Source organism: Caretta caretta, chromosome 17 (genome assembly GCF_965140235.1).
Source record: "Caretta caretta isolate rCarCar2 chromosome 17, rCarCar1.hap1, whole genome shotgun sequence".
In the NCBI taxonomy this organism is placed as follows: Eukaryota; Metazoa; Chordata; order Testudines; family Cheloniidae; genus Caretta; species Caretta caretta.
In genome coordinates this window covers 18,818,142-18,832,704 of record NC_134222.1, presented here as the reverse complement: position 1 = coordinate 18,832,704, position 14,563 = coordinate 18,818,142, and the positions used below count along the sequence as shown (strand labels likewise).

General features: G+C 41.7%; 1 protein-coding gene across 6 annotated transcripts in view; it reads right to left on the bottom strand.

Annotated features, from left to right (window-relative positions):
• CUX1 (cut like homeobox 1) overlaps window positions 1-12,145 on the bottom strand; it is a 398,832-nt gene extending 386,687 nt beyond the window's left edge. For 4 of the 6 annotated variants that reach the window (XM_075120956.1, XM_048824335.2, XM_075120957.1 and 1 more), the window contains exon 1: window positions 11,993-12,145. In XM_075120956.1, coding sequence (XP_074977057.1) covers window positions 11,993-12,055 — 63 coding nt within the window. In that variant the 5' untranslated portion in view covers window positions 12,056-12,145. Of the gene's footprint in view, window positions 1-10,144; window positions 10,269-11,992 lie in introns of those variants that run through there. The other 2 variants (XM_048824339.2, XM_075120958.1) reach the window with 2 other exon arrangements.
• Between the last annotated feature and the right edge of the window lie 2,418 nt (window positions 12,146-14,563).

Sequence of the window (14,563 nt, the reverse complement as noted above, 5' to 3'; positions counted from 1 at the left end):
TATGCATGCAGTTAGCTGCCTGCAGTTTCAAGTGGTGCAACCACAAACTGTTGCATACTAAATTCATCTTTTACATCACTGCAGACTTATGTTGTATGTTTTGGGTGTGCTATCTACAATTCATGGAAAAAAATCTAAAGAAAAACTTGATACACCAGACATCCTGCTCTCATATTACAAGCAACACTGAGTCGCATACTTTATGACTATATGCTTTTAAATAAAAGAGCATGTATATGACATTGTGTCATCTTCAGTGTTGATATCAAAACTTTATAACTAATTGCTAGCAAAAAATTTCTTACGGGGATTTGGTACCATTAAAATTTTACTACGATATACATAATAACTCAAGACTTTGCCACCTCCTAGTTACTTTAATAGACTTACTCCTACTTCTTTTTCATGATCCCGTATAATGCTAGCAATAAGCTGAAAAATATCTGTATTTTAAGAATACACTGTCATTTGCTGGGCTGTTTTTTCTGTTTAAAAATGTAAGTTAATCCTGGAGAAAGGTGTCTCACAGCCCTGAAAACTAAAGCCCTATTTATCCACACAAGTACAGAAGTAAACAGTGCCAATAAAGAATACCTAGCTATAACACAGAACCTTTCATCCATAGATGTCAAAGTGCTTCACAAAGGAGGGTCAGTATCATTATCCGTATTTCATAGATAGGGAAATAAATGCAGAGAGGTGAAGTGAAGTACCTATGGTCACACAGGAGGTCAGTTGCAGAGTCAACCACCACCAAGAAGAGGACAAACCCTCAACTCATTTCACAAAGTTATTACCATGCTGATAGCAGAAAAATTAAGGCTATGCTTACACTACAGCCCATGTTGGCAAAGCGTTTGTCGCTCAGGGGTCTGAATATTCCACCCCTCAAGCAACATAAATTATACCGGCATAAGCGCTCATGTGCACAGAGTTATATCAGTTGGAGAGCTTCTCCCACAGACAGCTTATGCTGCTTGCGGAGGTGATTTTTTTATGCTGACAGGAGAGTTCTCTCCCATCAGCATAGAACGTCTTCACCAGACACATTGCAGCAACACAGCTATACTGGTACAGCTGCAGCACTGTATGTATAGACATGACCTCAGTTATTACCTATTTAGGCTGAATTTGAGCCAGTGAGATAGAGCTGAAAGACACCATGTGGTACTGTCTGTTCCCAAATCATTAGTTCCAAAATATGATTTGTTGACACTTTGTGCAATATTAGTGACCTGCTACTTTAAAGAAAATTATAGATTTATCTGACCAATTTGTAGTCCATATCTAAGTATCATTATACCAGTGTACATATCTGTACCTTTTTGATAAACACTCTCAAATACCTAATAGTGGGGAAAGAGGTGCCAGAAATAAACATTTTTCTAGATATCAAAAAGGGAACAGCTTCTAATTGCACTTCACTCTATCCACACCTCTAAGCTTTTGCTTTAAATGTTAGGTATATTAAGAAGCCAAGATACCTTAATAAGATGAGGCCTTTCTCTTTACAATATATAAACTTTTTTTAAGACACTAAATCAGAGGCAAACACTTTAAAGTTTCACTTTTTGTTTAATAAAATGGGAGTGGGGAGAATGTTTTAACTACGAACAAAAAATTAAACACTGAATGACATTTTGTATGACAAGTATCAAAAATTGTTAGCATGAACACTAACCTTAATACTAGAGACTAATCAGTCAATCTACCATGGGTACTTCTAAGTCATGCTATCATGTTGGTATCTGAGATGGGACCTTTCCAGCAAGGTCCAACAGCAGTAGCTTGGTGGTAATTCCAGCCCACCACTCCAAACCGCACATCCAATGCAGCTTGTAAATACAGTGTAGTATTGTACCTGGACATCCACCGGGAGACCTTCTCATACTTCCCAGGTGCACTGCTTAGTATGCATCAGCGACTATGGTGCTGGGGACAAGGGCATCATCTCAACTTTCTCTATCATTCACCATGTTCTCCCACCCATCAAAATCTGGAGTCTTGCTTTTCCCCGTTTGCTTCACCTGTCCTTACTTTCTACATGATTATGCCTTTTGTCTTCTGTTGGGCAATAACCACAAACTGAAACTGACCACTTCTCAAACTTCATAACCTGACACCAGGAGCAGGAAGAGTAATGTAGGCTCCATCTATACTAACAAAATTAGCGTTGAGGGATCTAGTTGTACCATGGTACTATCTTTCTACATAGCGCGAACTGTGTGTTAAAATGTGTGAAGACCAGGGCATGATTATAAACACACACAAGAGCAAGCCATGTTTTAACAATATTGTAACTTGTTCCCTAGCACAGTTGTTTTCATAATACTCCAACTACATAACAAGAATCAGGTCAGTTGCACAATGCTGCTGCTGCAGCACTCTTACCAGTGAAACTGTCCCATTTGGAGCAGGAGAGTACTTTTTCCCATGGTTTATTTACAAAATGCCCACACCTGTTATCACATTCTGGAAGCACTGAATATGTGTAATTTGCATATTTAGTTTATATATTTTAAAAAAAAAAAAACCTTGCAGATTTGACCAGTGTATTTTAAATTAACCAAATGTAATCCAACAAATGGATTTTAAAGTTATCTTTAAAAAGCAACAAGAAATTGAGAGGCTCTACTACAATAAAGAAGGCAAAAAGATAAAGGTGGGAAATGCAGGGCCAATAGCGATCAAACTAAAGCACCTACAAGGGAAAAGTTGAGGTTGCGCTTTTTCCTCCTCCTCTTCCTCAAGTGGGTAGACATTGATAAAAGAGAGGAAGACCGCTCCACACCCCAGGCCCACCACAGCAAAACAATTTCTAGTCAAACAATGATGTGATGAATCTCACATATGGTTAAGGCCTACACACTTTAAGAACTAAGCTCTTCAAAGGACTACCTCTATTCATACTACACCTAGCAAACTGGGTCCCCAATCCCAATCAGGGTGTCTGGGCACCAACATTTACAAAAGCATGTCCATTTAAAATTACCCAACATATAAAAAAAGCAAAGGGCTAGTTAGAATTAGGCATAGTGCAGGGCATGTACCGTTCCAACTTCCCCTATGCAACTGAAAACATACTTCAATTATAACAAAACCTTATTAACCCAGCCCTACACCAAGAGTGTTTAGTTTTCCCAAGCGACTGAGGCACCAGAGTTGCAATTCAGGCACATAACAATTAAGGATCTTAGTTTAAAAGTAGCCAGACTTCAAAACTAGGCCTTCTAAGGTGCACTGGCTTTTTACAGATTTATCGTGTCACCTTCCTTCTTTTACTTTAAAATACTTATACTAAAAAAAATGTAGTATATTCTGCTAAATCACAATACAGAACTGACCAATGGCATATAAAACATACAGCTCGAGATATCCAAGACCCTAGTCATTAGCAACACCAATGAATACTTGTTGATCTAACATAAATTCTGCAAGTTGCACTTGTTTTCTACCAAATCCAAATATTATTTAAGAATGGGAAGTTAAAGGGTTACTTTCAGATAGTTTATACTGGTAAATAGAGAATAACCTAAACACTGGGCCTAAACTAACAATATTTATGAAAATGTAATGTCAATACAGATATTTAGTTCGTTAGTTTCAAATTCAGAATACACATTTATTTGGATTTAGACGTTCTTCCATAGGGTGTGCAATCCAAAATACTATAATACAAAATACTTATGAGTAATATCCAGGAAGTAAAACAAACTAAAAAAAAAAAAAAAAGCGAAAATGACTAGTCCATTTTCATTGTTTCTCCTCTCTGGTGGGACAATAAGTAAACAAATAGTACATATGCTTCAAACTAAATGAGATTTTTCTTTTAATTATTAAATTTTCATTATGGGTTTTAATAATGTATCGAACAATATCAAATTAATAAAGGAGTCCAGTCTTCTCATCTTTTTTGTCAAGTTCAGGTCTCTCACCAACATCTAAGATCCTGCACAAGTCTTTCTCTGTGTATGTGTCTGTTCTTGTTTCCTAGTCCTTCTGTCCTCTGCCAAACTTCCATTCAGCTTTTGTCCCCCCAACCTCGTGATTTCTTCCATGCTGCCACTGCACTTGGAACTCTCTCCATCTTCCTCTGCACCAAAAATAAACCCTCCCTTCCTTCAATCACTCCTTAGCACTTCAAACACTCTGTAATTCACCCACTTTTTCATGAAGTGTGTGTAGGACAGTCCACCACAAAATAAATAACTCAGAATCTTAAAGTGGTACATTCAGGTTAACACTTATCTAGTCATCAAGTGTTTGCGCCCAGATTGTATCATCTGGTTTTGGAAGCAAGCTCTTCAGAAAATGGACCACAACTACAGTTTCAAACTTCAGCGCCTGAATAAAAAGGGCCTGATGTCAGTGGGAGCTTGCAAGTGCTCATCAGCTTTAAAAAAAAAATTTTTTTTTTTTTTTTACTTTTATTTAGATGTTTAAGTATACATTTAGGTGCCCAAACATGAAGATTTTGGCCCATGTCTTCCTCTAGATCCTATAAAGAAGCTGCCTTTACATTCATCCTCAGTTTGTTCAGACTGAGCCCTTAACTTCATACATTCATTCCACAAGAATTTGCCTCTTACATTAACAAAAACAAACTGGCACATTCATCCTTTGTATTATTTCCCGGACAGTTAACTGCGTGTTTTATTAAGAACGGTGATTTAAGAGTCATCTCGTACAAATATGATGAAGATACCTTTTTTCCTTCCACTGGCTACTCAACTGATAATTACTGCAAAGATGAACAAAATTAATTAACTACATGTCAACTAAATGGAAACCCAAGCCAAGGGCTGAAAGTTGTAGAATCTGCTTTGATGTTGCATCATTTACATTATTACATTAAAATTTAATTGAGGTACAGAGAACAATGTTTAAAAGTGCATCTCCAAAAACAAATCAGTCTAGCAACAGAAAGTTCCCTGAGCAGACAGGGATCAGAGTTGGGGGTCCAAGCTTTGAACTGCATGCAGTTCAGAACATAAGGTATTCACACTGGAGAAACAAGAAAGGCACATATCATAGCACTCTCTAGTGTTCCTCTCCAACTGGCAGTAGGAAGAGTATCAAGTTCCAGAGGGAACTGCATGTAACAGCCTTCCTTACCACAATAAAAGGTAAACTCCCGGAGGTTCCCTTTCTTTACCGAATGGAATAGATTAGCAACTGGAACCTGGAATGCTGTAGGACAAACATCTGAATCAAATTTATCAGCAGATTTTGCAAATTTACACTAAATTTACAATATTGTATGTTAGAAGCAAACATCCTGGAACACTTTATTGGGAGTGTTACACAAAGTATGCAGTACCTCCATACTTATTGTTCATAGAGATGGGGAGATTGAGCATGCTCATTTTCCATTTATATACAAATACATTTTCAACTATGGTTTATCATTGTTTTTTTCATTTATTATTTATCTTTCACTCATGCCCAAAGGCTCAGATCAGAATCTGGCCCCTGGACAAACACAAAGGAAAACCTGGTACTTGCCCTGAAGAGGGCCGAATTAGAAATCATTTCACTCTAAGGGAAAAAAGAAAAAAGAAAAAAACAGAGTAGATACATTTAAGAAAGTAAATTTCACATTTAAATTTGATTGAAAATACCCATAATAGTAACAATAGAAGCTTGACTTCCTAGTAAATCTTGCTAGATAGCGTGTAGTTTCCACTATTGATGCTGATGAAGTCATCTGCAGATATACAAGAAGGTATGTTGAGGTAACCGGAAATCTAGCCAAGTCATTAAGCTGTATGAGCGGGCAAAAACAGCAAGCCAAAAGGAAAAAGTTTCCAACTCTTCCCAACATCCCATTTCCACTTGCCATAAGGCAACCTCAATTCAATTTCTTCTTAATAAAAGATTATGGCTGCTGCAACACTAAGTTGCTTTTTAAACAATCTTTCCCTTTCAACAACATTCCTTTCCCTAAAAGAAGTTTAGTGCTTAACCAGCCTACTTTTAAGTTACATAGCAGCTAGTAAATAATTGCCTTTGTCTACCACAGTTTAAATCTGTAATTCACCCCTTTTGTAATAATTGTTACTTATTTGCTATATTAATATATAAGGGCCAGTAATGTAGCCCTTGCTATGGAAATTCCCAATACAATCAAAGGGGAAAAGGAATACAGAATCAGATCCACATAATATATGCATTTGTTATCCAGTTCTAAACTCTGATAAACACTTTTGTGCATGTGCCACAGTTTTTTAACTCCTCGTCCAACTGACCTCAAATCTGGAGGAAAAATGTTTAGCTCAACCATAAATTAATTCTACTTATTTTGTGGTTGAAATTCTTTTGTTTGTGGATTTGGGGAACGAGGAGAGAAAAGGGGATGCCCCCCCAAAAAAGGGGGGGAGCCTTACAATGGAATGTCAGTTATAACTATGGATCATCTACTACTGCTCCATAATTACTCCACGAGGGCCAAATCCTCAGCTCATCAGACAGGCTGAATGGCTGGTCTGCATGTTGTGCCTTTTTTCCTGTTATAGGGAGGTGAGGTATTTGCCATAGCCCCCAAACAATAGAGACAATAAGCTTTCACTCCTTGGCAAACAGCAGCTGGTATTGACACATCCCATCTCTTTCCCCCCCCCCCCCCCCCACCCTCCATGGTGAACTCCAGCAGGAAGATTCAACAAAGAAGAATTTTGTGAGATAGAAAGAGAGAAGATCCCCTACATCACATCCCCAAATTCTGCTTCTCACCCTGAAACAGAACCACAATGCTTTTATTAAATCAAGTACCTCCATGGTCATGCAGAAGTGGATGGAATCTAGTTATAAACCTTGGAGCATCTTCTCTTGACACATGCATAATTCCCATCACTGACAATATAGCAAGGAGATGTTCCCTCACCCCACCTTCAGGACAGAAGCTATAAATCCCACTGTGACTTGGGAAAAGAAAATTATCTCTAGATCCACTTTTGATTTAACAGAGATAAAGTGGACAGCTATAAGCAAAGAGTCTTGTGTTTTGGTACAATCAGGTTCAGCTACAGGATGCCAACAATCCCACTTGCTTCCGATTAGACACTAGAAGTGCTTCAGGATTTAAACTCTATTCATTACTATTTAGAAATCAGCTTTTCTTTTGTGAATGGGCCTACCTTTAAACAATCAATGGCAGCAAACAGATAATGCTCCCGGTTTACCCTAACCATATGCTGCAAATACCTTTGCACAAGACAAAAGTATATGGACAAGATCTGGCTTTAAGTTTAAATTCCCTGGTTTGTTAGTGCAAGCCAAGCAGATTTATTTAAAAAGTTTTGTGCATGCATGCGCATTTTTTAAAAAAAATAAAATACACCTCTGGTTTGAAAAGCGACACCTGATCGTATTGAGTTTCTATGTTTATCTTAATGTTTCCACATCAAATTTATTCAGTTTACAAATAATCTCTACTTTTTCTGTTTGTCAGATCTCAGGTTGAGTTTGCAGGACTATCAAGCTGGGTTCATTCTTGCCCTCATATTTCATTACTGAAGTAATAAAGATACTGCAGGACAAGTTATACCCTTTGTTACATCTATTCAAGCCTATTAGCCGTGCAGCTTAAGGAGGATTTTATGCTATAGCCACAGGAGCGTAACACATTGTTTGACGGGCAAGTTTATTTATAATCCATCAAGATTATAAATAAACTAAGAACAAGACTTCAAGTAGGGTCAGACTCTTCCATTGTAACCTTTATCCTGCTGTAAGTGAAGATGACTAAGATCACCTGACTATTTTCATACCAGGAGTTGTAGCTGCAACTCTTCAGAGCAACAGTACAGCACTCCACCAAGCATTCATCCAGATATTTATTCCATGCTCATCACAATGATAGCCAAGTGCTTCCAAAGATCTGTCTGCACAACACGCTGATTTATTTGGCAGCAGCTGTCAAATATGGTTCCTCCCTCAATCATGGTTAAACCAATTTGGCAAGTGATGTACAGGTCATGCCAAACCATTCGACAGCAGCTGTCAAATATGGTTCCTCCCTCACTCATAGAATCACAGAAGATTAGGGTTGGAAGAGACCACAGGAGGTCACCTAGTCCATGGTTAAACCCAGTTTGGCAAGTGGTCCAAAGGTGCTGCCAAACCATTTTCAACACCTGATTCAGGAAGCATGACTGGCCTCTACTAGGAAAAAGGGTTGAACTTGGTGCCTGGCTGAACCATTTTAAACAATTTCAACAGCAAGTAGAGTGAGGGCTTGTGTTTGACACCTGTCAAACCTTACAGTTTCTGTTTCCAACATATTCAAGTTGTAAGACAGACTTTTATTGTTAAGTCCAAGCTTTCTTGGATGATTTAGGCCGCCTTCAAGTGCTGAAGTCTCTCCGCTGAGAAGCAAAAGTAATTTAGTGAAAGGAGAAATGAACAACACAAAAAAGTCAGAGCAAGTAGTGTTCTTGGCTGTGTGTTTTAATTAACACAGATACAATCTTGACTGCAGTATTTAAACGCCCACTGCTTTATGTTACAGTGCAGGTGAGGTTTACTAACAGTAAACATGGCTCCCCTAACAATTGAGAAGGGGTGGTTACCAGTAGATAGTAGTGTGCCTGTTTTTGTCCCTCATTTCCATCAACAGAGTCCCACTTGACCACCTTACAAGTTTCCCAGTGAAAAGGTGGGTGGAGCGATAGTTTGGAACGGATGCAGCCTTGTAGCTGGTTTCAAACTACAGTCAGAGCTGGAAAAGTTCTACTTGACAGAGCACAGGTGGGACTGGGGTACTTGTAAGATGCATGAATCTCCCACTTGAGTGAGGCAATGAAAGTGCAGACAGGACAAAATTTGATTTATGCAGTTCCACAGTTGGTTGAACACCCCACTACAAACGCCAGAAAAGCTCCTTGTACAAAAAATACTGTAATACTGAAACTGTCATTCCCCCCCCCCCCCCCCCAGCCCAAACAGAGAGTCACAAAGAGGTATTGTTTTATCCTCAGGATGAAGTAATTTATTCCTTCCCCATCATGCAGCTTGGGGAGGTGGAGGAGAAATAAAGATATCTGAAATCAAAAAACAGTTCTTTGCATGAGTAAATGTTTGTCTGAATGGACTCTCCACCTCTCTAGTTACTCCAAAACTCTCTGTGGCCAGAAATTGCACAAAGTTTATTACATACAGATTCCTCAGTGATTTAGCTAATGGATGCACAACCTAGGTCCATACAGTTCACATATATGTATGCATAAAGTTATCAAGTAAGTGGTAACGAAGGCTTTGGTGCTCAAAATATAAACTCCAACTCATTATTACCAGAATGCTTCAAAGAGAAGCCTAGCACTGCTAAATTCAGCTCATCACATTTAGTCTACCATACACAAGATTAAAGTTTACACGTTAATTCCTGTGCATACTGTAAAACCTGTTGTGGAGTATTAAATTATAGGAAAAGTGAGTTATTTTTACTAAAAACAGAATAGACCAATCTCTCAAAATGCCATTTGGCTGTGTTCATTACATTCTAGAATTTAATTTACATGATAGCACTTTAGAGTAATAAGCTTTAATCAATAAACATTTGTTGAAGCTTTATTTTCTTTAGAAAATGTATTTTAGATGCCTTTCTACAGTGTTAAGTTTAACACTAAGAAAAATCACACTAAGAGTGCTGAGTTTCCAATTCTAGGGAAGTACAATTGCACATATACATATGCAAAAGCAAGCATTTACAATTAAGGTTGTCAGACCTTGTTTAAATACATATTAATCTAAACCATTGTATTTGATACAATCCTGCATCTGGCTCTCATTTTCTGTATTCCTGTAGGTATTCTGGGTCACTATTAAGAATCCTTTCAAGTTAGAAAAGTTCAGCCAAATCTACCTTAATCCAAAGTCTTTAAAAAACAGAATTAAAACAAGAAGTTACTTTCTAGCCACCCCTAATCCATCTGAAAGTCAGAGGACACCAGCCACTCACTAGAGATAATACTTCGAAAAACGGAAAGTGCCTAAAGCTGTTCATACATTAACTAATTAACCCTCTCAACAGCCCCTAAAGGCAGATCATTATCCCCGCACAGCCCCTTAAGGCAGCTTGTTTTAGTCCCATATTCTTATACTTTTATTTCCCCAACATAAACCTATCCTGACAGCATCCTCTCACCTTTAACTTGACTGCAGCTATGCCAAACATCAATGTAACATATTTCCGGCTCCTTTCAGGCTGCCTGCGCTCTAAGCTCCCACATGGGCACTTGCTGAATACAGACTCCTCAGTGGGGGTGAGGGGTGGGTAGCAAAAGCTTTCTAGCCAATTTATTTAAACTCCACGCGTTTCGGGATTTAAAGAGGCAGGCCACAATTTTCCTGCACCAATCAACTACAGTACGATAAAGCTACATGTTGCAGTGCTGTTAATCGGCAGGGAAATCTCCGACTAATCGCTCCCCCCCCCCCGTATACATGAGCTATTATATTAAGTAGTGGGTCTTGAATCTCATCAAGGCATACACCCAAAAGATAAAGGAAAGCTGCATAGCCAGTACTTTTCCTTGAAAGGACAGGATTCCAAAGCGCTATGAGCAGCCGCGTTAAAACTGCAACACTCAACGCATGTGTCAGGTCCTAGACAGAAGGGAGACGCTGTTCAAGCCGTGTGGTTACAGCGGGAGGAAATGCCCGTCAGCCCCAGAAACACACACGGAGATAAGCTCAGAATATACCCCCCTTCACACACACAGGACGTCTCCCCGACACACTTCCCACTCCCCAGAAGTTCAACCCTCCGAAGCCGGCAGGAGCTAACTTCCATCAGACTCTTCGCTCCCCCTTCCACCCCCGGCATGGAAACCAGGGCTCTGCATACGCCACAATATGTACAAGGCTGTCTGCTTCCACCCCAGCCAATGCCCCGCTGAGCCGCCAGTGCCAGCTCAAGCCCCCGCAGGACCCAGAGCCCCAGCAAGAATCGCACCTTAGACTCCCCAGGGCCGGCCAGCAGGAGCCGGACCGCGCAGCCCCCTCCCCCAATACAGCCACCCCTTGGGCCAGCCGGAGCCCAACCAGGACCCAGCCCGCTGAGCTTCCTCCTTTTCAACCTCCGGGCCAGCCGGACCCAAGCCCCAGCAGGACCCGGACCTGCGCGCCGCTCCCCACTGCTATTCCCGAGCGCCAGCAGGCCCCGGAGCTCAGCTTCCCCCTGCCAGCCCGAGCCGGACCCCACGCCACATCACCCCCATGCCAACCCCCGCAGGCCAGCACAGCTCTCTTCGCACGTCCCGAACCCGCCAGCAAATTCAAACCCACCCGGGGAGGAGGAGGAGGAGGAAGGTCCAGCCATGGATGCCGAGATGTAAACAAACCCGGGGCAGGCAGGGGGGCTCGGGGACCCTAGGGAAGGCTGGCCGGACTCTCCCTGCTGGGGGGAGCCCTGGGAAGGGAGGGCGAGCGGGGGAGGGGGGGAATCTGGCCGGCCACCCCCCGCACTGGGGTCCCCTGCCCCGGCTGTGGGGGGAGCCGGCCGGGGGAAGAGGCTGTCTGAGCGGCGGCGGGGAAGGCGAGTGGCTCGGGCTGCTTTAAAAGCGCCGAGCGCTGGCACCACAGCGCCCCCAGCCCCAGCCGCTCAGAGGCTGCAGCCTGCGCCCGGCCGGCTGCCTGCGCCCCACACAAAGTCCCAGCACTCAATAAACTTTCCCCGGCTCCCAGAAATAAAGGGGACCGGGGTCTGCCCCCCGCCCGGCCGCCCTCTGCCCCGCACGGCCCCGCCGGGGGGCTGGCCCGGGACCGGGCGAGCGGCGGCTCCGGCGGCGGCGGCTCCGGCGCCATCTTGGGCTGATCGATGAATTGAACAAAGAGGATCAATTTCTGATAAAGCCAGTTATCAATGGGGAGAGCGGGGCCGGGCCGCGCGGGGGGCTCCCCCTGGGCGGCGCGGGCCGGGGGGCCGGGCCGGGGAGCGGCGGGGGGGCCCGGCGGCGCGGCCCGGCCGGCGGGGCGAGCGGAGAAGCCTGACCTGCAGCTGCTGTAAATCAAAGCGCTTCCAATATTGAAACATCGATCCCACATTGGCCGCCATCTTGAGACATATTGAGACAGAGTGAGCGGCTGATAGAGAGAGAGGGGCTGGAGTTCAGGAGCCGGGAGGGAGGGGGAGGGAGGGAGCCAGCCGGGCGGGGGGGGGGGGGGTGGAGGGGGAGGGAGGCGGGCAGGGAGCGCCCAAATCCCGGCCTGGAGCCCGAGCCCGGCCCGGAACACGGACTCGCAGCCATTGCACAGAGATACAGCGAGATGCTTCCCTCTCACCGGGGCACAAGCGCAGCAGCCAATGCGCTCGCCTCCATCCAGCCGCCGCACAGGGAAGAGATCTAGCACACAGGGCAGGGCGATCAGGCACGGAAGACCCACGACCATCCGGAGCAAATGTAAGGAGCCTCCTAAGTGCAACAGAGATTTATATTAGGCAAGGAGACAGCCTACTTGAAACACCCAAAACATCCCGAACAACCCCAGGCTCCAGAGCACCGCAGACAATGAATCTAGACCGGGGACAAGCTGGAAAAGCACCCCGAAGAAATCCAAGATTCCAAAGTACAGAAAATATTTGCAGCAGTAGAGGAGGGAATCTAGCGGAAAAAATATCCCCAAACATCCAGAATAAATAGAAGGAGTAGACGAAAAAATGCATATTAAACAAAGCTACAATGTGGGGAGCCAGTTAAAAACAACCGCCTAGAGTACAGAAAGTATTTATATCATACAAGGATGCAACCTATATAAATACCCACAATATCCAGAACATACAAGGCTTTACAGTACAAGGGAGATGTGTGCTAAACAAGGATGCAATCTAGAAGAACTCCTCAAACATTCAAAAAACATCCAGAACATAAACAAAATAAATATTTTTACTCTGTAAGGATACATCAACTGAAATACAAAAAACATTAACTCTTTTATACATATAATTTCCAACTCGGTTTAGCCTGATTGCTTGCTTTTTTCGTTTTCAAAGTGTTGTTGATGTATCCTGTTTTATGTTTCCAACTATAAGCAAACAAATGTATGAACAGCAATAATAATACATTAAATGTATGCATTATGTCAAATTTGTAAAAAAAAAAAAATTAAAACCGTTAGCTCTATGCATTTCCTTGGTACAATTTTCAGTTGTGATAGAATCAGCTTGTATGTTTTCATTCCCCTTCAATCCAAATGTTGTACCATGTGTATAGTGCATGGAAGCCTGAAAATAAAACTGACTAGAAATAAAGGTGAAACTGACTAGTGTATTTTTATTGTCCAAGCTGAGAGAAGCTAAATAAACAGCATGACTGAGAAATAATTCAATTTTTAAAATTATTTCAGTTTTAATAATCCAATTGAAATTTGAAACACAGTTTCAGGAATTTGGGGGCCATCCTGAAAAGATTTACCTGTATAGTACCTTAACTCATATAAGTAGTCCCACTGAAGTAAATTGAAAGATTCCCATGGACATCAATAGCCTTTGGATCAGGCCCTGTGGGTAATTTTTATTTTTTAAATAATACATATATTAATAAATAATTGATTGCATGTGATTATTTATTTATGATAGTCCTCACTTTGTGGCAGATGCTTCTGAAATAGACGGTGAAGATGCTCCCTGTTTCAAGGAGCATACAATCTAAAGTCAGACAAGTAGACAGAGGTTAGGGGAAGACGAAGAACAGTATATAACCTACAAAAAGAAAAGGAGGACTTGTGGCACCTAAGAGACTAACAAATTTATTTGAGCATAAGCTTTCATGAGCTACAGCTCACTTCATCCGATGAAGTGAGCTGTAGCTCACGAAAGCTTATGCTCAAATAAATTTGTTAGTCTCTAAGGTGTCACAAGTCCTCCTTTTCTTTTTGTGGATACAGACTAACACAGCTACTACTCTGTAACCTACAAAAGCGAACTTGATTCACTGTAACCAGCTTAGTAAAAGTGGGTCTTTAAGAGGAATTTGCCTAAATGTGGACAGGCAGTTATTCACATTCTGAAGAGCCTTTGCAGGATCAGAGCCTTACATAGAGGGCCTTTATTCACATGAGTTGTGTTATTGACCACTGACCTCAGTTGGACTACTCATATGAAAGTCTGCAAGATCAGACCTATAGCTTGCACCCTTAAGTGTACTGTCATGTGGACAGAACGTCCATGGAGGCAGAGACTAAGAAGACACAAGAACTTTTTTGCAGTAAACAAAATAACTTTTTTCTATGAAAGGAAACATTTTTTCCTTGTTATTGTTTTAAACTACAGCCCATTTTACCAATTTTGTCTGTTTACAAAACAAATTATTTTAGAGACATTCCTCCTTTATACAAATAAGAATTATCTCTTTATTTCTTTAGTGTAAAATAAACAATCACAGGGCCTGAATCTGTTCCAACTGAATTTAATAGCAAAACTTCTGTTGACTTCAATGCATACAGAATCAGGCCCATAATTTACACACACACAAATAATCAAATTATACTATTTTTGTAATACATATAATCAATGTTTAGGTCATGATTTATTTGTCCCAAACATTTCAATGTGAAGGGACGGGGG